At 54.2% G+C, this 21,697-nt stretch overlaps 1 protein-coding gene across 2 annotated transcripts in view; it reads right to left on the minus strand.

Annotated features, from left to right (window-relative positions):
- Positions 1-1,481: 1,481 nt before the first annotated feature.
- The window catches only part of GFRA2 (GDNF family receptor alpha 2), a 76,505-nt gene continuing 56,289 nt past the window's right edge, over positions 1,482-21,697 (minus strand). For both annotated transcript variants that reach the window (XM_004610086.2, XM_004610084.2), the window contains 5 exons: positions 10,769-10,878; positions 9,901-10,041; positions 8,552-8,724; positions 3,429-3,482; positions 1,482-2,820 (listed from right to left, as the gene is read on the minus strand). In XM_004610086.2, coding sequence (XP_004610143.1) covers positions 2,698-2,820; positions 3,429-3,482; positions 8,552-8,724; positions 9,901-10,041; positions 10,769-10,878 — 601 coding nt within the window. In that variant the 3' untranslated portion in view covers positions 1,482-2,697. The remainder of the gene's footprint in view (positions 2,821-3,428; positions 3,483-8,551; positions 8,725-9,900; positions 10,042-10,768; positions 10,879-21,697) is intronic.

Here is a 21,697-nt window from a genome sequence, read left to right on the forward strand (position 1 = left end):
AACAGGCACAGCCACAGAGAGAACTTTCTGTCGACTTCTCTGACCGGGCAAAGGCACAGGGGCATCTACATTGCATGTGGCTGCCTCTCCCCACAGAATGATAAATGGAGGCACCATCTGCTGATGCATTTCTCTTCTCTCACCCAGTGCCAGAGTTTAGGCTCTGATTCCCGATGTTGCTAAGACACGGCCGCTGGTACAGTCAGTGCACAGCCTTGGTAGAGTGCAGCGACAGAGCCGGAACCAGGAACCGTGTCCCCCAGAGGAGCACAAGCGAAGCGAGATTTCCCCATGATCCCGCAGGAGACGCCTCACGGCTCAGCCAGGCTGCCGGCATCTGTTCCTCCCGCCCTCCTCCCTTTATCCAGTCCAAACCTTAAGTCCCACACCTGACGCATGCCCATCCCACCCAGGATTGGAGGAATGGTCACGTGGCCCCAGTGTACCCACTTGGACAACTGTCACTGCAGAAGAGGCAGCTGACCCCCTAGACCCAGCTTTGAGACCTGTTTGGTTCCCATCGGCCCGGAGCCTCCCACTTCTCTTTGGCTCTCTGAGCCCTGGGTTAACCCGCCTTTGCTGCTTTCGAAGAATCAACTCCCCCGTGGACTCCTCGGCCACCTGGACCCGGAGCAAGGCTGCAGTGGCTGGGATGAGGGTCAGCCCAAGCCTCCAGGTGAATTCAGAGTTCACAGCAGCTCTCAGTGCTCGCCACCATGCCAGATGCTCCCCGTGCAACCAGAAGGGAATGCCCTTGGGAGACCGAAGGACACCCCAAGGCTGACAGAGTCGGAGAGGCTCAAGGGCAGCCAGAGGGACACGCCCACCCAGATGTCTTCCCTGCCCCCTCCCACCAAGTGCAGCACACATATGCATGTGAAGACAGACATGCCTGCACGCACGCGCGCGCACGCGCGCGCACACACACACACACACACACACACACACACACACACACACACGCTGGCACACCAGCCCAGCAGACTCTGGCTGCTCCTCTTTGGGTAACTGGGAGAGGACAGCAGGCCCGGGTCCCAGTGAAGTCTGAGTGGCGAGTGGAGGAAGAAGAGAGATGAAGACACCACCATGCAGGGCTGGGAGTTCAACCCACAGTTGTTCAACCCACAGTTCTCTGCTCCCTGGAGTAACTCAGGCGAGCCGGCGCCTGCCTTCGCTCCAAACCCAAGGCGAGCCTGAACCCCCAGCACAGCCACACACCAGCAGGGCCGTCCCGGGCCAAACACACTCACCCCACATGTGACTAGTCACCCCCTTCCAGGTGGCGACAGCCATTGGCACTGACTGGGAAGGGGACTTCCAACCTGGTGACAGCCCCCCAATGGAGCCCTCGTCCCAAGGACACAGCACAGGAGACAAACTCACTCTCACCCACACACTCTCCCCAAGCAGCAGGGAGGCCCAGCGGAAGCGCCAGGCCAGGAACAAAACCGGCGCAGCAAGGCGGAAAGGCAGAGGCAGACTGCGTCCTAGTACATTTATTGGAGCCTTGGCTGAGCATGAACACGGATCAGGACCCCCTTCCATGGCCCGGTCAGCCGACAGGCCAAGAACCCAGGGATCGGTCTGTTTTCCCGCTATAGACAACATTATTAAAAAAAATAAACTTTACAATAATACTTTTTTTCGCTCATCTGTTGGGTATTACTTTGATAATTTTGTTTCTTTAAAAAAAGGAAAGAAAGGGGAAAGCACATGATATATGTATATGGGTGTGTATATACATATATGTTGAGGAGCCTTGTTATGTACATAGAGGGGTGTCCATCTCCAAAATGAGGGCGCATCTGTGAAAGAGGGGCGGGGGGATGGAGAAGAGACATCCGAGACGGGAGCCTGGTGCAGGTCTGGGCTGTCCCCCTCAGCAGCCCCTCCCCACGATGAGACGCCCCCATCTGGGCCCACGAGAAACCCCAGGAACCCACAAGGTACCTTTTCTCCTTGATTTCAAGACTCTTGGTTTGAAGAGGCAGCATCTGGAGCCGGTGCCAGGCTGCGTTCCCTTCCCCACAGGGCACCTCCCAGTTTGGCTCATCTTCCATCACCCCCCTCCAACAGGCCCAGAGCCCACCCGTGGTATCAGGGGGTCAGCACCGCGCTCTCCACAGTCAGATGCAGACCTGCCTGGGCAGAGAGGGGGGACAGCAGGAACTCCATCCTCCTCCGAGCCGAGCAGACAGATACGGAAGGCAGTGGCCCCGTGCTTCCTCGGCCTTGTACTCTGCCATCCCCTCGCCAAGGGCCCGGGAAGGGGGAGGGGCAGAGGTCCAGGGCAGCAGTGTGGCCATCCTGCCCCGGCCTACTGCAGGCCAGAGGCCCCCAGCCCCCGGAGCTGCAGGGGTCTCATCCAGATCTCTTGTCAGTGGGGTCCAGAGAGAAAAGAACACCAGGAGAAACGGAAGGGTATTTCTAGAGCCTTCTGCCCTCCTCCTCAGCACGCGACTGCCCTGGCCAGACCTCACGGCCAGCTCTCAGGTGGACCTGCCTGCTATTCTGTTTGGTTTAGAAAAAAACTTCTCCAGAGAAGAAAGCTGGGAGGAGACAGTTTCAGAGACAAGGTGGGGGGAAAACTTTTTTTTTTTTTTGCAAGGTGTGTGTCAGTGTGTGTTTCCATATTGTCCAGAGTTTCCATTTCTTGTCCAGGGAGCTTCCAGAAACCTCCAACACAGGTCCCAGCGCCTACGAGGCGAGCTTCAGCATGAGGAGGGCCACAGTGGTCAAGGCAGCCGACGGTCGGACCCTGCAGGGGCCTGAGTTCGGTCTGATCACCTTGTTGCTCCCCGGAATGATGTTCGTTGTGAGCTGCGGCCCAGCCGAGGGAGGCAGAAACAAAAGACAAAACCACACATGTCAGCAGGACCAGGGCCAGGCTAGAGAAGGGCTCGAGGGACGCTCCAGCCAGGCGAGAAAACCTGGCCTCCCCGGAACTGGGCAGCAGTCCCCAGGGCAAAGCATGGCCTCCCCGGCCCTGCTCCAGGCTAGCTCTGCCAGGAAGAGGCACCCAGAGCTCAGGGAAGCACAGGAGAGGGCAGAGCCCCAACCCTAAGTGTGTGGGTTCTGCCCCTGCACATCCGGCTCTTGGCTCCTGCAGAAGCTCCCTCCCCGTCTCCCCCCACTTCCTATCACCCACATTAGGCCCATTCAGCACGTGGCCAGCAGGCCTGGTCCCAGCAGCTCCTTTTGGAGACCTAGTGACCTTTTCTGTCCCTCCCTTCTGGATCCCAGAGTCAGGACACGGCAAACGCCACAACGTTTGTCACCAAGTCAGGGCGGGGGTGGGGGGCTCTGCTCAAAGGAGCCCCTTCTGTCTTGTGCTTCCACCTTTCCAGCAGAGCGAGTGGAGCACCCACCCGCCCACACCCCAACTCCGGTCTGGTCCCCTCCAACACCCGACCCCGGGCCTCACTCACCTCTGTGAAGCACAAGCTAAACTCTTTGGAGTTATTGGCCTTCAGCTCCTGCTCCTGTGGGGGGGAGGGGAGAGAAGGTAACACTCAGGAGGGTCACCAGGACCCTGTCCACAGCTGGGACGAGCACAGACACTCCTGGCACCAGCTCCATTGCACAGAGCACAAGACACACACACTCAGTGCTGTGTCTCCTGGGAGCTGCAGATAGTGCCAACTCTGCTCTCCAACCACAACACAACAGTCAGGAAGCAGCTGTGCGTTCAGTGTCCAGGCACAGACAGGGCTGCCCTCAGCAGGGCGGGGACTGCCTGTGTTTTCTTGCACTGAGCAGGATCCCAGCCCAGGAAATGCCTTCCTAGGTGCACGCATGAATGAATGAGTAAGTCGGTGAATGAATACATGCATGCCACAGGACAGAAATGGCCCCGCTGCCAGCTCCCACAAGAGGAGGAGGAGCCCTCTGGAGGGAGATGTCGGCCAGCAAAATCAGGTGCTGCTCTTCCACCCTCAACAGCTGTGTGAGCTGGGACCCCACGAAGGCTAACTTAGTGGTGACTCGGGATAACCACTTGGATGCAGACGCAGAGGCAGAGGCGGATGGAAAAAGCAGTTCCTTTGTGTGCAACGCCAGAACAGTGATCCATGACAACCAGCTGAAGGACCTGGTGTTTCTCTCTGGCCTCAGGTGGCTCATTTCCTAACACACTTGTTGGGAAGATCTGGCCACCAGATGCCACCGGGAAGCCCAAGAAATCCAGGCTGAATAGCTGCTCTTGGCCGGGAGTATCAACAATCCCTTGGCCTTCAAAGGCAATCCACCACCCAGGGCATCTGGTCAGCTAAACGAGGCCCCGGCTGTCACACTGCAGCCCCAGCCAAGAGCAGAGAGTGGAGCCGAGGCTGCACGTGGAGTGTGACCAGGAGGGAACAGGGCCCAACCCAGGAAGAGCCAGTCCAGAGCTCCAGGGAGCAGGATCCAGCCCTGACAGGCCTCCCACCCCATCCCCAAACAAGGACACGTGTGGCTCCAGCTAGAATCTTGGGAGCCCCTGCTCGCCCCTCTGCAGTAGCGGTGCTGTCACCACTGTCTTCTGCCTGACCGCCCCTCAGTCACCTCCCCAAGCAACTCCGTGCTCCTGCAGCCTCCTCCTGAGACACGGCATCCTGCCCCCTCGCTCCTGTGCTCCTGTGCTCCAGGACACCCCAGGATCTGTGACTTCTTCCTGGGCCACCCCCTCACCCCCAACACTCACTAAATTCGGAGCCTATGAAGAGTCTCAAGTGACCACTCTGATTGAGCGCTGATTGGCTGCTTTCTTCACGAGCCCGGGTCATGCACAAAGCTACTCGTTACTTAAATATCTGTAAGGTTTCAGCAAACAACCGAAGACAACACAGAGCCTCCTGTGATGGGGCACTGGCCACACCTGCATGCTCTGGGTGGTGTGGACACATCCAGGTCAACCATGCCAAGAGGAACCCACAAAGCCGGCACCAAGCCCTAGAGAGGGAGTGGGACTAAGGGCCTCTTCTCAAGTGGAGAAGGGGTGCAGGACTCTCAGCACCCTGTGTCAAAGGCAAGGGTCCAAGATAAGAGGACAGTGACAAGACAGCACAGCAAGGACAGGACACAACAAGGCTGTACATGGAGCCCATAGTCATGGAGTTCATGTCGTGGAATCCCCAGTCACAGAGTCCACATCATGGAGCACACAATCATGGAGTCCTCAGTCACGGAGCTCATGGTCACAGAGCCCACAGTCACAGAGTCCTCAGTCACAGAGTCCACAGCCATGGAGACCTCAGTCACGAAGTTCTCAGTCACAGAGTCCTCAGTCACAGAGTCCACAGTTATGGAGACCTCAGTCAGAGAGACCTCAGTCAGTGTCCACAGTCACAGAGTCCACAGTCAGAGTCCTCAGTCACAGAGTCCACAGCCATGGAGACCTCAGTCACGAAGTTCTTAGTCACAGAGTTCACAGTTATGGAGACCTTAGTCAGAGAGACCTCAGTCAGAGTCCACAGTCATGAAGACCTCAGTCACAGAGTCCTCAGTCACGGAGACTTCAGTCACAGAGTCCACAGTCACAGAGTCCTCAGCCACAGAGTCCACAGCCATGGAGACCTCAGTCACAAAGTTCTTAGTCACAGAGTCCTCAGTCACAGAGTTCACAGTTATGGAGACCTTAGTCAGAGAGACCTCAGTCAGAGTCCACAGTCATGAAGACCTCAGTCACAGAATCCTCAGTCACGGAGACTTCAGTCACAGAGTCCACAGTTACAGAGTCCTCAGTCACGGAGCCCACAGTTAGAGTCCTCAGTCATGGAGCCCACAGTTAGAGTCCTCAGTCATGGAGTCCACAGTCATGAAGCCCTCTCTCAGGGAGTCCTCAGACAAGAAGCCCATAGTCATGGAGTCCACAGTCGTGTGGCCCACAGTAATAGAGTTCTCAGTCATGAAGCCTTCAGTCACGGATCCTCAGTCATGGGGCTCACAGTCCTTAGTCACAGAGCCCACAGTCATAGAGTCCTCGGTCACACTGTCCACAGACAAGACTCAACCAAGCTCTCTTTGTCACCTGGTGGTTCTAAGGAAAGTAAGGGGCCGGAGAAGAGCTCTGGGTGAATCCCAAGATGCAGGAGCCGTCCATTCACCACAGCCCAGAAAGTGAGGCACTGAGAGAACTTCCTTGTAAACTCCAGAAAGCACAGGGAAGGCTACAGGACCCCACCCCTCCAGCACAGGCTGGCACCCCTCCCCAGTCCTGACAGACTGGGAGTCAGGAGACTGGATAAAAATGGAGGATGAGTTACTGTGACAATTACTCTGAAGATTTGGTGCTTGTGGGGGGAAGGTGGGCCCAGGCCCACCCACTGAGCCCCTGCAAGGGGTATTTGGGGGTCATATGTGGAGAAAAGTCCTGCCACCCAATGCCAAACCTCAACCTTCCCTGACAAGGAACTCCACCCACCTGGTCCTCCCAGCTCCAAAAAAGGGAGGCCTAATTCTGCAACTACCTCCATGAGAACTACCCTCGGTTACCTCCACACCAGGGAGGTAAATCAGAGGACTACAGACCTGACCTCCAAGCCTGAGGAAACACCCCACAGGGCTGCCTTTAGTGTCCCTCTCCCACAGTGGGCGCTGCCAGGCCCTGGGCTGGTGCAGACTCTTCTCCTCCTGGAACCCTGAATGCTTACTGAGCCACCTTTATCTTAGCTTTCCAGAAGTTGTGATTAACCATCAAAAGTACATAAATCAGGCACATGATGAACCAGATACACAATCAACAGATCCATTACTTCACACCTTCACCTTTTCCTCTGGGGGTGAGAACACCCAAGACCTGCCCTTTTAGCAAATCTCAGGTACAGAATATTGTCACCTACGGTCACAACTGCACACCAGCTGTCCCCCACCTTACTCATCTCTAGGAGAGTCCAGTGAACACCCACTGCTGCTCCTCTGGCCTGCCTCCCCTCCCACCTTCCCCACAGCTGTGTCCCCACAAGCTGTCCTTCAGTCCAGCCTCCCTGTCCGTTCCAGCCCAGACTCCTCTAAAACAGCACCCAGGAGCCTACTGCTCCTCCCTCCTGTGCACTCGCTGTTGGTCTACATTGGGCCCGATTTGTTCTGGGAGTGTGTGACAGAAAAAAAACAGACCATGTGTTCTAACTAGAACCAACCTTCTAAGCAAAAGTTAATGCTATAGCTAGTAAGGGAGTTACAAATAGCCAAAGGGCAACAGAACTGAAGAGTTGATCCAAAGAACTGCATTGACATGAGGGTGGGAGGGTGCATGGGAGGGGTCTTTGGGACACTGGTGGAGAGAAACAATCTGGTGGTAGGTGTGGTGTTGGAGCAATATATGCATGAGACTACCATTAATAGAATCATAAAACATAATATCTCGATAAAAACGGAGGATGAGTTACTGTAGCAACTACTCTGAAGACTCGAGGGGAGCTTAGAAGGAAGGCTGTGTGAAGAGCCCTATGATATGCCTCCGTGTGCCACAAGAGCCCTTCATGGCTCAGACTGTCAGATGCTTAATGAGTTGCCTGACCCTCCACAAGACCACAGGACCACAAACATACAGGCCACTGTCAGCCTCATTCACTGATGCCTTCCTAGCATCTCACAGAAGACTTGGGACACATTAGATGCGTGGATGGATGGATGGATGGATGGATGGATGGATGGATGGATGGATGGATGGATGGATGGATGGATGGATGAGTAGGTGGATGGGTGGATGGATTGTAGATAGATGAATAAATAAGTGGATAGATAGGGGGTGAGGAGTTGGTAGGTTGGTGGATGGATGGGGGATAAAGAGTTGGTGGACTGGTGGATGGGTAGGTGAATGAATGGAAAGAGAGGTGGATGGATAGGTAGCTCGATGGGTTGATGGGTAGATGGATCAACAAATGGGGGATAGGGAGATGGACAGATGGGGAGGTGGTTGGGTGAATGGGAAGGTGGATGGGTAGGTAGATAGATGGGAGATTAGGAGATGGGGTAATGGATAGACAGAATGACAGATAAGCAGGTAGATGGATGGTTGGGCAAAAAAATGAATGTCCCAGATTTTTTTCTTTTTCTTTTTTTTTTAATTTTTATTAGTGAATCACCGTGAGGTACAGTTACAAACCTATGAACTTTCATGTTTGTATTTTGTTTACATCCCTCCACCAGTGCCCATTCTCCTCCACCAATGTTCCCAGTATCCCTCCCACCACCCCCACCCCAACCCCCACCACCCCACCCTGCCTCTGCGGCAGGGCATCCTTTTGTTCTCTGTCCTGTTGAATATCCCAGATTTTAAAGTCAGGTAGAGATCTGAAATTTCAGTATACTATTAACCAGCCACGTCTGTTGTGGGAATGTGGTACAGGTCTCTGAGTAGCTGTGCAGAATAAGAAGGTACACAGCTCAGTACATGAGACCAACTGACAGTGCACACTAGCCGTAGGAGGTGACCATTCCATCCCTGGTGTTCCCATGGTTCCAAGTCCCAGCCTGTGACAGAGCAAAGACTTGCAGGTGTGGGCTTCCAGTTTTCTAATTTCCCACACTCACCCCTGACATCCCCGGGCTTCCCTAGGCCTGGTCCCCTCACCTGGACAGACGTGCAGGTGGTGATGACACTGGTCCCCAGGCTGGTGCTGTCACTGAGATCATCTGGCAGAGAAGGCGTCTTCTCCAGCCGAGGGGCCTGCGTCGCCTGGGAGGAGGGGCTTTTAGGGGACAGGTTCACATCAGTGCCGTTGCCAAAGGCCTGGATGGCATTCCCTGCGGGAGGTGGAGAGCAGGGGGACAAAGAAATTAGAGGCCTTGGCTGGCACGTCTGTCCCTCACCATCCCTGCAACTGGCCAGAAGCACAGGAGGGTGGGTGGCATGTCCCAGATCAATTAGGCCGAAGCTCCCCTTAGACACCCATGTGGTGGGGACAGGCAGCACCCTCACTGTGACCTCATCCTCTCCTTGTCCTCTCGATGGCACTCCTGTTTTGCCCCATGATGGGCTCCCCTGGCCCAGACACTTCCAGGTCCCTCCACTGGCAACCCAGGACGCCAGATTCAGCACCCCTCCCTCTCACAGCACTCGGGGCGCTACACCCACACCCACACGGCCAGACAGATTCCCCAAAGACTGACTAACTGGACTTCCTGGATACAATCTGCCCCCCAAGACTTCCCCATCTACCCAGGAGCCTAAGCAGTTCCCAGCATGGCCCAGACCCAGCCATCCCGTCTGTTTCCGACCCAAGCCCATTGCCAACATGGCCAGCCCCTGGATTCTGGGTACCATCATCCACCCAGGTTTCCTAGCAGGACTCCCAGACGCCCTGCAGGTCACGAGCCAAGCCCACAGCCCCTAGCTCGCTCCCCATCTCTCCTCCCACACCCCCTGCCCTATGGGGGTCATGTCTTCCTCCTGAGCACTGACCCGCCCTTCCTGCGGACTCTGTGTTGGGTCTGTGGTCAAAGCCACATCCCGCCATGCAAGAGAATGACTCTTCTGAAATGCAGCCCTGCGCACAGCACCATCGCTAACCACCGGTGGCTAGTGCAGGGCCAGCAGATTCAGGGCAGGGAGGACCCTCTAGGGAGGACCCTGCTCCACAGCAAGGCAAGGGGTCCGCACCACCCTAGAGCCACCTTTCCCCGATGGAAGAGGCTTCATCTGCCCAATGTCTGATGCCCACCCGTGAGAAGCCTCCGAGGTCTCCGAGAGCGGATGGTCATCCCACCTGCTCTCCTGAGGAGCCCCGAGCACACCCTCTAACACTGCTCCTGCTGGGATCAGGGTCCCTGAGGGTACACCTCCATCAGAGTATAAACTCCTCCCCAGGGCCCCATTGTATCTAAGCCCTGTATAAGATAAGGGCACAGAGGTGGGAGAAGAGGGAAGGAAGGAGGGCCAGCTCTAGTAGGGGGCACCTGCAGGCTGTGGGGGGCACTCACGGAGGCACGGGTTCTCGGTGAAGTCGCTGAGGAATTTCTCGCACTCTGCCTCCATGTTCCCGCTCCCGCGACAGTTGCACCAGGGGGACACCACGATGCCAGTGGGGCTGGAGTCCACGTAGTTGGGTGTCACGTCAAACCCTGGGCAGAGAACGGGGAGCAAGAGAGAGAAAGCAGTAAGAAGAGACCCAGGACCTCAGAGGATCGGCTTGGGTCACCCCCTTCCTTCGGGCCCCCTGAACACACACATACACCCCAACTTACAATCCAAACCACATCGAATCTCAACAGCCACAGGGCGGGTGGAGGGGGGGCATCAGGGCAGGGATCCGGACATGGAAGTGACAGCCCGGGGCCCCTCCCTGGCCCCCTGCCCTCACTCTTGTGCACACAGCAGCATTCTAATACTGCTTCCCAGTACGCACCCCCAAGAACCCATGCAAGGTCCCCAACCCCTCATGCAGCCTCAGTCCCCCTGTGTGATCGATACAGTGATAGGAATACCTCCCCAGGTGGGGGGATTCATGTCAGAGTTAAGATCCCATAGATAAAACAATCAATGATACTAGTAATGAAAAATACTAGTATTGAAATACTAGTAATGATGTTAACTAACGATCATATCAAATAATGGTCACTAAGTCGTGGAAACCGCTTGGCAGCCCCTGAAATGTGGGACCTGGGAAATCACTGATGTGACCCCCTTGCTTCTAGAGTCCTGCAGCCCACTGGCCTCTCCTCTGGTTTCCCACCGCAGCTCAGCAGCACAGAGACCGCTGGGTCCTGCTGTCCCCACCGGCCCTGCTCTGGGCCTGCCCGCTGTCCGCAGCTGGACTTCTGGAGGAGCCGTGTGCAGGAGGCAGCTTACCGATCATGCCAGCATAGGAGCCCAGACACGCCTGGTAATTGTCCGCAGGGCAGCTGGTGACTGTCTGGTAGGAGGCGCGACAATTGGCGTGGAAGTCGGCCAGCCGGGACCTGAGTCAGGAGGAGACCCGTGAGGAGAGTTTAGTCCACGGCTTCCTCGGTGTGAGGGGCCCCCAACCCCCGCCTCTTGGCCCCAGGAAGCCATGAGGGGAAACCAAGTCCCAGAGCTCCTTGAGCGCAGACTTGGCTGGATCATACAGGCCCGGGGAAGCTGGGCTCTGCCTTCTGCCCACCACCCCGGGGTGACTTTGCCCACATCAGTCCTTGAACACACTAGGGACTTTCTATGTGCAAAACGGGGTCCGGCTTCCGCCTGGGATTCCCCTGGGGCTCACAGGAGCCAGTCCCCAGGCAGTAGAACTTAGAGTGGGGTAGGGGGTGGGGGTCCTGTGGGTGTTGCTGACCAGGCTTGGTGCCTTGGACTGGACCGAAACCTCCGCGGCCAGCCCTCAGATGGGCCGAGGTGGAGCATCCCTGCTGTCATCATGCCTCTGTGGGCACAGGGGCGCTGCTGCCACCTCCACTCACTGGACCCAGAAGGCTGGTGCCTGGCACCGACCCCTGAGGTGGCGAGAAACAGGGAGCCCAGGGCACCCGAGAGTGACCCGCACAGCAACCTGCCATCTCTGCCGCTCCTGCCCAGCTCAGGGACCCACCTCCCTCATGCCCACCTCACCCTGGGCCCTTGGCTATGCGGAACTCAGACCGGTCACTTTACTTCAGTCTCATGGGCCCTGCAAGCAGAGAAAGAACCCGGCCAGTGGCAGACTAGCAAGCAGCCTCGGGCCTTCAATGCCCCTGTGGCCAGGGGGAACTCTGCGGGGAGACTCCGGACAGGGTCAACAACACCCCATCACTAACCCCCACCCACAGTCTGTCCACACCACGACACTTGCCCAGGGGCCACCCCAAGCTCTGATCCCCACCTCCTGTCACTCTTAGAAGGAGCAGGTAGAGAAAGACCAGAGAGTCAGACCGGAACCACCTGGGCGGAAGGACGTCAGCTCAGGTAGCCGCATCCCACCGTGGGTCAACTCCCAGCTCACCCCATGCTCCAAGGCATGGGGTTTTGTGGTGGGGAGAAAACAGCCCTCGGGGCTCCCCCATTCAGCTCTCTTCAGCTCTTGGGGCACTTGCTCCCCAAAGGACTACCAAGGGCTCCTTGTTACATGTGTCATAGGTGCTTTCTCGGGGGTCCTATGGGTGGACCGTGCAGAGCACAGAGCGCCTGGAGGGCCATTAACATGTCACAGTCGTAAATCACATGGTTCCGGTTTGCGTCATTAGGAATACGATCTGTAAAGATCCCCCCACACCTACAGTTTCTCAGCCCATCTCATGAGAACTGCACTGAGGACAGGCTCCCCGACTGGGCAGAGGCAGCTGCTCGCTTTAGGAAGGACCAAGAGCTTGTCAAGGTCACCAAGAGACTGAGCAGCTGGGCCGAGAGCTCCAGCCACAGACAGATGCCCTTGATGCTGGTCCCCTCACCTGTGCAAAGCTCTTTTTTTTTTTATTTTATTTTTTTTATTAGTGAATCACTGTGAGGTATAGTTACAGAATTACAAACTTTCGTGCTTGCATTTCAGTCAAGTATCCATCCCTCCACCAGTGCCCATTTTCCACCACCAATGGTCCCAGCATCCCTCCCACCATCCCCACCCCACCTCTGTGGCAGGTGCATTCCCTTTTACTCTCTTTCTCCTTTTGGGTGTTGTATTTGCAATACAGGTACTAAGTGGCCATCATGTTTGGTCTATAGTTTACTTTCAGCACACATCTCCCATCCCAAGAGAGCACTCTAAGCATCATTTACTTGATGGTCCCTTCTCTATCTCAGCTGCCTTTCACCTACCTCCACCCCGATTGACATGGAGAGTATCATGCTAAGTGAACTGAGTCAAAGAGAGAGGGACAGACATAGAATGACTGCACTCATTTGTGGAACATAAAGTAACACAATGGGAGGCTAACACCCAAGGATAATAGAGATAAGGGCCAGGAGGATCACTTCCCGACTTGGAAGCTGGCCGGGAAGGACTCTTATTTGGAAATAAGTTCCTTATAAATATGACGGAGGGGACTGTGGGATGGGGGAGGTCCTTGGGATAAGGACAGGGACCTCCTAAGAAACGCAGAGGAGAGGCCAGGGGAAGACAAAGGCAGACACCCACAGTTCAGGACACCGAGGTCTGCAGGGAACCACAGGGCTTGGCTAGGAGTGATTTCCCCTCCAAGCCTTCAGGGTGTGGCCCTCCTGGCTCCCCGTGTCACAGTCCTGCCTCAGGAGTGTGAGCCAGTCTGTGCCTGTTGGAAGTGGCCCAGTCTAAGGAGCGGCCCCAGGGGCTGGAGCTATAGCACAGCGGGTAGGGCGTTTGCCTTACACATGGCTGACCCGAGTTCGATCCCCAGCATCCCATATGGTCCCCCAAACACCGCCAGGAGTAATTCCTGAGTGCAGAGCCAGGAGTAACCCCTGTGCATTGGGTGTGACTCAAATAGCAAGAAAATTAAAAAAAAAAAAATTTTTTAAAGAGGAGCTGCCCCGACCACTGTGGGGAACCCCTCTGAGACAAGGCTGGCCGGCTGTGTCCCTGCAGAAGGATCTGTAGGGACAGGGTCGGGCAATGGGGAGGGCTGGAGGCACAGAGAAGTCAAGATCGAGATCCGGCAGAGTGGGGCAGGGATGCTGGCCGGATCCCGCGCCTCCAGCAAGCGCCCAGGATGGAGTCCACCCCAGTGCCGGCTGGTCACTGAGGGCTGGCCGCCTCCTGCCTCCCCAAGGCCCACCGCAGCCCTGCAAAAAGTAGCCCCCTTTGGACCAGCCCTGCCTGGGCTGTTCCTGGCCGCATCTGGTCTGGACCAGTGACACTTAAGCATAGACGGACGGACGGACACCGCCTTGTCTGCTCCAGCTGCAAACCAGCCTAGAACGGGAGACTCTGGTCTGTCACCACTCCCATCCTCCAGCCCCGATAGGCAGGCCAAAAGAGGGGGCACGCCCTGTGTTCCTCTCTGCTAGACCGAATGCCCGACCCGCTGTGATCGACAGACTGACACGCATGCCAGTGACATGCATGTCAACACAGCAGCAAAAAACAGGGGTTGGCAGGATGGCGCAAAGGGTTGAAGGCTTTGCGGGAAGGAGCCCCGGGGAGCACCTCTGCATGGTGGGACAACACCCATTTCCCTTGCCGAGGCGAACCTGGCTCCCACACAGCTGAGTTCAGAGCGTCCCTTTCCTCAACCGCAGATGGCCAACAGCTACCGCAGATACCCAATGTCACTCTCCGTGTCACACCGAGGACACTGGAGGAGGTGCAGTGACTCCCTTTACCAGGCCCTGGGGGACCCACCGGGCAGGGCCACTGGGCCCCTGAGCCTCGGCCTCCTTCCAGCAGGCACGATGGCTCCGCTCAGAGCAAGGGAGGAGGAAGCAGGTTGCAAATGGTCCATGTCTCCCTTCCCAGCTCCCTGTGGCCTTGGCTGGAGTGTGACATAGGGGGCCCTGTATGAGGTGCCCCGTCCGAGTGCCTCTGACCACTCAGTTTCTCTCCACCCCTCGGGACATGCCCTCCGCAATAACGTCCGTTGTCTCCAGTTGTGACATGCTCCACCCCAACTCCGGGCCAAGCCTGCGCAGGAAGGCCCCGCCAGCCTAAGATGTGCTCCTCGAGGCCCAGAGCTCCACGGTGCCCTGCCCAGCAGGCCAGCTTCGGGCTGGGGCCACTTTCCTCTGAAGCTGCTGGGAGGTCAATGGTCTCCCAGAGCTATTCTGGCTGCCAGGAACAAATGTTTCCTGGGTTCCCATCGCTCTGCAGACCTCTGCCCCACAGAGCCCCAGGAAGAGACCGTCTGAGAGGAAGGAGGGAAGAAAGGGGAGGGAAGTGATAGAACAGACAAGGCAAGAGACAGGGAGCCATGGGGCTGGAGAGACGGTACAGTGGGAAGGGCACGCTCCTTGCATGCAAACGACCTGGGTCTCAGCCCCGCTCCTGTGGTCCCCTGAGCACAGCCAGGAGTGATCCCTGAGTACAGAGCCGGAAATAAGCCCTGAGCAGCACCAGTTGTGGCCCAAATACAGAATAATAGAACCAATATGAAGAGCCGATGAACCCCCGCCAAGTCCATTTCAGCAGCACCCAGTGAAGACTGCCAAACGCGCTCAGGGCAGCAGGTGGGCCTGCCTGAATCGCAGACTCGCCCTGGGCTTGTTTAAGTCACAGCTGTAGCCTATTCAATCACGGCAAGCTGGAGAGGGGAGACGGAGGGAGAAACTGGCCCCCCGCTAAATACTAGATCCAGTTGGTCTGAATCTCTGACATGCCATGATGGTTTCTAGTGCAAGTACACCCTGTGCAGTTTCTGGGACCTACGTATCAAAACACATTTTCATTGTTTATTTAGAACTTCAATGTATGTGAGCATCCTGTGGTTGAACCCACTGGATCTGGCAACCCTATTTTTTGGGGGGCAGCGGGGGGTGGGGCAGATGGGCAGAAGAGGGAGGGCAGCATGTGCATAGAAGCAGAAATCACTCAGACGAGGGCACGGCAGGGATGTCATGGAGGCAGTGGTTCTCAGAGGGGGTCCTGAGACCATCGACATCAGCACCTGCTAAGAACTGTGAGCATGCTACTCCCTAGACCCACAGCAGACAGCCACAGCCCTGAGGACGGTCCCCCTAGGGGTTCTGAGTGGCCAAGGATAGAGAGGTGATCACTTGCAGAGCTCTTTGTGTTGAACCGGGGGGCCCCTGACACCCCATTCCTTGCTCTAAATAGATTTTATGACAGAAAGGGCTCCTGTCACATAATGAAGTGAGCAGGAGCTCACACACACACACACACACACACACACACACACACACACACACAGAGGCAAGCTACAGTGAGGATGAAGAAACTGGACCCCCACTAAATACTAGATAGAGTTGGTCTGAATTTCTGACATACCATGATTGTTGTCCTTCTGGTCAAGAAGGCACCGTGGGGCAGAGCCCAAGAATGTGAAGCTACTGTTTGAGCCCCGTCACAATAACAAAGAAACATGCAGCCATACACAAACACGCAGACACACATGCACACACACATGCATGCACACACACGTGCTCTCGTGCTATGTTTCAAACTTAATGAGGAGAAAGCACAGGCACCCTTATCCAGGGGCCCTGCCTTGATCCAAATTGAAAACATCTTCCCCCACACAGACTCTCCAGCCCCTCTGGCCGAATTACACCGCCATGAACTGCTCCTGATGAACCCAAACCACCAACACATACGCTTTGGGTCTGAGTTCCTAACAACTTCACAGCATTTCCATCGACCAAGCTGCTGCACCTGTTCTGTCGCGGCCCCAGGAACCAGTGGGTGGATGACACAGCAGCTGAGGCAGGCCACACACCCCGCTGCCCACACACCGAAACCCAGCACCTGCCGAGAACAGGCGGCTTCTGTCTGCACAGCGGGTACCTGCCTCGTGCCATGAAAGGGCACTGGAATGTTTCATGGCGGTGCAAGGTAAAATCCCCAGGGATGCGCCTCAAAGACCATTTATGGCAATGCCCAAAGAGCAACTCTGCTAGACCCCGGTGCCTTGGAAATGGCTGTTGGAGGCTCCCTCCAGCAGTGGGGAGCTTGGACACACACATTCAATATTATGTGACACCAAAAAGGGGAAAATGGATTTCTGTCACACGGCTGATTTCTGACACCTCCAGATGTCACACTGAGATCACTGAGGCCACCAGAGCTCCCTCAGGGGACTGCCACCCTTCTCTCAGGAAATCAAGCACCCACTTGACTTGGCTTAGTCCCTTAGCTCACGGTGAACATTTACTCTTTCTTAGGAACAGCAGCTCCAAGCCCTGGGGTGAGCGAAAGCTACTTCCTCCCTTGCTCGGCTGTTCTGATAAGGTATTCTAAAGCCTCATGGCTTCAGAGGACACACAGTCCAGGGCCCAGAACGTTCCTCATGGCCCACTGACAGCTCTGGCTTGAGGAAGTAAGCCACGCCAGGCCGAGGGGTCCCTTCCCTGAAGCTCTCCTCCTGCTCATCCTTGAGCACTGTGGGCGGAGCTCAGGAACGTGAGGCTATTGTAGGCACCTCGTCACAATAACCAAGAACCATGCAGCCAGCCTACACAAAGCAGTAGACACAGGGGACATGGTGCGGGGGGCCGGAGGTGGCCTTTACAGAGAGATGAGCTGGTCCAGGCAGTGGATGTGTATGTCCAACGCCTGAAACTTGCACCACTACTTTAATGTTACCTTAAAAAGGTGGTGGCGGGAGGGAGACGGAGATGAGAGGAGAGGCGCTAATGATTTATATTTGGATCCTGGAATACATTCCTGCCCCTTCTACAGTGGACTGCAAACCAAGTTCCTTTCTGTATCGTCTGAAGACAGCTGGGGCTCTTAAAACAGAAGCACAGAGCTTTGCTCTCTGATTTGATTAAGATCTTCTCCATCCCAGTTCAGATCATCCAGAAATGGCAGGACAACAGAAAAGGACACGGGCATGCAGGAAGAGTCCGTCTCACATGCAAATGAGCCCATCTTCAGGAGCACTTCAACAAGAGCACCTTGGGAACGGCTGATGGCAGGATTCAGGAAGAGACAGAACTGGCCTTGAGTCTCTCCCTCTCAATTAGAGAGGCCCCGTGCAGATGAACGAGTCCCAGAAAGCCTCCATGGCTGCTCAAGATGACAAGGACGTGAATTGTGCCAGTGTAAGAAAATTCAAACATGCAATCATCTTGAGGGAGAGAAAGCAGGAGACAATGCCGCGTGCGCACTCTGGCTATAAGCGGGGAACAGTCAGCATATACACTGCCGAGTCCAGAAGTAACTCTAGCAGATAAAAATAGAAGACACGGTTCCTTATGTTCTCGTTTAATACAGTTGCTTCAGGATCATAATTATTTCTTTGAGTTTAATTGAACGACGCCTCAGGAATCCTGTGATTATAAACAATGATTTTTCTAAGCCTTCACTTAGAGAGTTTTATTTGTTCCAGAAATTCAACAGAGCCCGTCTGCCAAAACAGAAGCTGGGAGAGGAGAGCTACCACCTGACGAACTGGTTCCTGCAGAGGCCACCTCCAGCTCCCCAGGGAGCCTGGAGGCTGAAGACAGCCTGGGGACTAGGAAGCCAGACCCAACCTCCCGGAGGTGACCAAGACCTCAGCACAGGCCGCTGCACGTGGGAATGTAGGACCCCTCTGATGGGCTGCTACCTTTTGAACTCTGAGGCTGCTCAGTCTATCCAGTCCTCCAGGGAAGGGCAGTCACTGTGACAGTCCACCTCCCAGACCAGCCTGGTGACCCTGGCTCAGCTGCCCACTCCTGAGGGACCCTGAGTAAGTCGCTCAACCTCCCAAGGCCTCTGTCCTCTCCTCTACAGAATGAAGGTGACTAGAGGCTACATGGCCAGGGTTGGGTCAAATGGTCAATGAGCCATGTTACTATGCTTAACCAAAGGCAGCAGAGGGGTGGGGATAGGGGGTCTGCACCATCAGGGGACACCACCAACCATGCCAGACCATGGGTAGTGTGTGGCGCCAGCCCTCAACAGGACCTAACATCTCTGATCTACTAACCAGCACCCCCCTACATCTACACAGCCTCACACTAAATGCTTTACTAACTCGCCATGTTCCACCCTGGCAACCCTTCTCCGAGGTTAGCCTCCAGCCCCCCATTGTAGGGATAATAAAACAGAGGCCTAGAGAAATCAATGACTGACTTAGCTTAAGAGCCTTAAAGTCAGCCCCTCCCCTCCCCCAACCAGCTCTGGAAAAGCATAAAGGAGGAAGGTGATTTCTCTCTCGTGTCACTCCAGGGATCAAGTAGGAACCCACTCCTCCAGCACACCCTCTTTCTATTCAGTCTGGAGCTCATTCCCCTCTCCTTCAGGTGAGTGACGCCAGGAGCTCGGGACCTCACTAACCAGATGCATCAATCCAAGCTAGCCTCCAGCACACACTCAAGCCTTCTTCCAGAGTGGAGAGGGACTGCATGGGCCAGAGCCCACCTGAGCCCACTATAATCCCCCACCATGGACCAGAGATGGATGCTTGTCATCTGGTAGAGACAGTCATTGGTTGGATTCATTGGGGTCCCATGAAAACCCAGGCATTCAGAACATACCCTTTCCCCCCAATCCCTTCACCTGTGTTCCAACCTATTATTAGGCAGTAAGAGGAGAAAAGAATTAAACGTATGCATCATTTGATTTTAATTGAAGGACTGTTCTATTTCATTGAACTGCTAAGTAAGCTGAACAAGAGATTGTGTTTACATAAGCAAACCCCGAGTCACTATAGACTTGCTGTCACATTAAGTCAATACTTATGAAGGCTCTCTATTTAATTATTCAGTGAGGATTGACTTATTATTGTGTTAAGAGTGTGGTTAGCCTTGAGCTAGGTAGCCAGCCAGCTGAAAGATTTCTTTCAACTTCGTCTGAATGCAGATATGGTTCTGGCTTTGAGTAAAAGGCTATGTTTCCCCACTCCCCTCTCACCCACACCTGCCCCTCTCCCGGTCCAGCACAAAAGACTCCAGGTCCACAGTCCTTCATTCACAGCAACTGGTGAGAAAACTGTGCCAGGAAGTGGGCAAAAGCAGCTGACAGTGGCTGTCCCTGCCAGAGTCTTCCTAACCCTGGGCATTAGTCCTAGGACTCCACCCTGGAGTTCCGTGAGCTTTGGGCTTGTTCTTAGTTTGAGCAGCTTTTATCCCTGCCATTCCCGACACTGAGGCCCTCCCACTCAAAGAATGACTCCCTCCCAGCATCCTTTGACTCCAGCCTCCTCTGAATGTGCTTCTCGCCCTCACACTCCTTCCAAACCCACCTATGGCCCATTGTTAGATATCAGCCAGGTTCTGACATCAAATCACATTCCCTGAAACCCTACACATGAAGGAAATTTTGTCAAAGATATATAAGGCACAGGTTGAACTTTACAAGAAAAATAAACATCCAACCCCCATCAAAAAATGGGGAGAAGAAATAAACAGAAACTTTCTCAAAGAAGAGATTTGAACGGCCAGAAGGCACAGGATAACATGCTCTTCATCACGAATCATCAGGGAGATGCAAATCAAAACAACAATGAGATATCATCTCACACCACAGAGACTGGCACACATCCAAAGGAACAAGAGCAACCCGTGCTGGCATAGATGTGGTGAGAAAGGAACTCTTCTTCATTGTTGGTGGGAAGCCCAACTGGTCCAGCCTTTTTGGAAAACAATAAGGACATTCCTCAGAAAAACTAAAATTGAGCTCCCATTTGACCCAGCAATATCACTTCTGGAATTATACCCTTGGGGCCCAAAAACATACAGCAGAAACACCACCTGCACTTCTATGTTCACTGCAGCACTATTCACAATATCCAGAATCTGGAAACAACCTGAGTGCTGACAACAGACAAATGGATAAAAAAAACTACAGCATTTTTTGAAAAACAATATGGACATTCCCCCAAATCTAGAAATTGAGCTTCCATATGACCTAGCAATACCTCCTCTGGGAAAATATTCCAGGGATGCAAAAAAGCACAGTAGAAATGACATCTGCACTTGAATGTTTATTGCAGCACTGTTTACAATAACCAGAATCTGGAAAAAACCTGAATGCCTGAGAACAGCCGACTTGTTAAATAAACTATGATACATCTACACATGGAATACTATGCAGCTGTTAGAAAATACAAAGTCATGAAATTTGCTTTTAAGTGCATGGACATGGAGAATATCATGCTAAGTGAAATGAGTCAGAAAGTCAGTATTGAATGACTGCACTCATTTGTGAAATATAAAATAACATAATAGGAGACTAAACATCAAGGACAGTAGAAACTAAGGCCAGGAGGATCACTCCATGGTTGGAAGCCTGCCTCATGAGCTGGGGGAGAAGGCAGCTGTGATAGAGAAGGGATCACTGGGTTAATGATGGTTAGAGGTATCCCTCGGGATGGGAAATGTGGGCTGAAAGTAAACCAAGGACCAAACATGATGGACTCTCAGTATCTGTATTGCAAACCATAATTCCCAAAAGGAGAGAGACAGACAGACAGACAGAGACAGAGACAGAGAAAGACAGAGAATAAGAAAGAAGGTGCCTACCACAGAAGCAGAGGGTGGGATGGGGATAAGGGTGGCAAGAGGGATCCTGGGGAAATTGGTAACTGGTGGTGGAAAATGTGCACTGGTGGAAGGAATGGGTGTTCGATCATTGTATGACTGAAACTGAATCATAAAAGCTTTGTAATTGTATCTCATGGCGATTCAATTTTTTAAAAATTTAAAAATCATGCATTCACAAAAAAGAAAAAAGAAACCATGGCACATCTACACAATGGAATACTACACAACTCTTAGGAAAAATGAAGTCATGAAATTCACCTATAAATGGACATCTCACACTGAGGGAGATGGAGGGGGACAGACAGAATGACTGCATTCAACACACACACAATAAAAGACTAACATCCATCGGGGCTGGAGCAATAGCACAACGGGTAGGGCGTTTTCCTTGCATGCAGCCGACCCGGGTTCGATTCCCAGCATCCCATATGGTCCCCCAAGCACTGCCATGAGTAATTCCTGAGTGCAGAGCCAGGAGTAACTCCTGAGCATCGCCGGGTGTGACCCAAAAAGCAAAAAAAAAAAAAGACTAACATCCATAGCCAGGGAAAACAAGGGCTAAGAAAACTGCTCAGTGGTTGGAATCTACCACAAATGTGCATATAGCAGAGGGTAGGTAAGATAGAGAAGGGACCAGTATGACAGTAATAGTTGGAAATGATCACCCTGGACAAGATCTGAGGGTTATAAGTAGGTAAAGGGATATAACTGATA

The sequence above is a fragment of the Sorex araneus genome, chromosome 7, assembly GCF_027595985.1.
Source record: "Sorex araneus isolate mSorAra2 chromosome 7, mSorAra2.pri, whole genome shotgun sequence".
Classification (NCBI taxonomy): domain Eukaryota; kingdom Metazoa; phylum Chordata; class Mammalia; order Eulipotyphla; family Soricidae; genus Sorex; species Sorex araneus.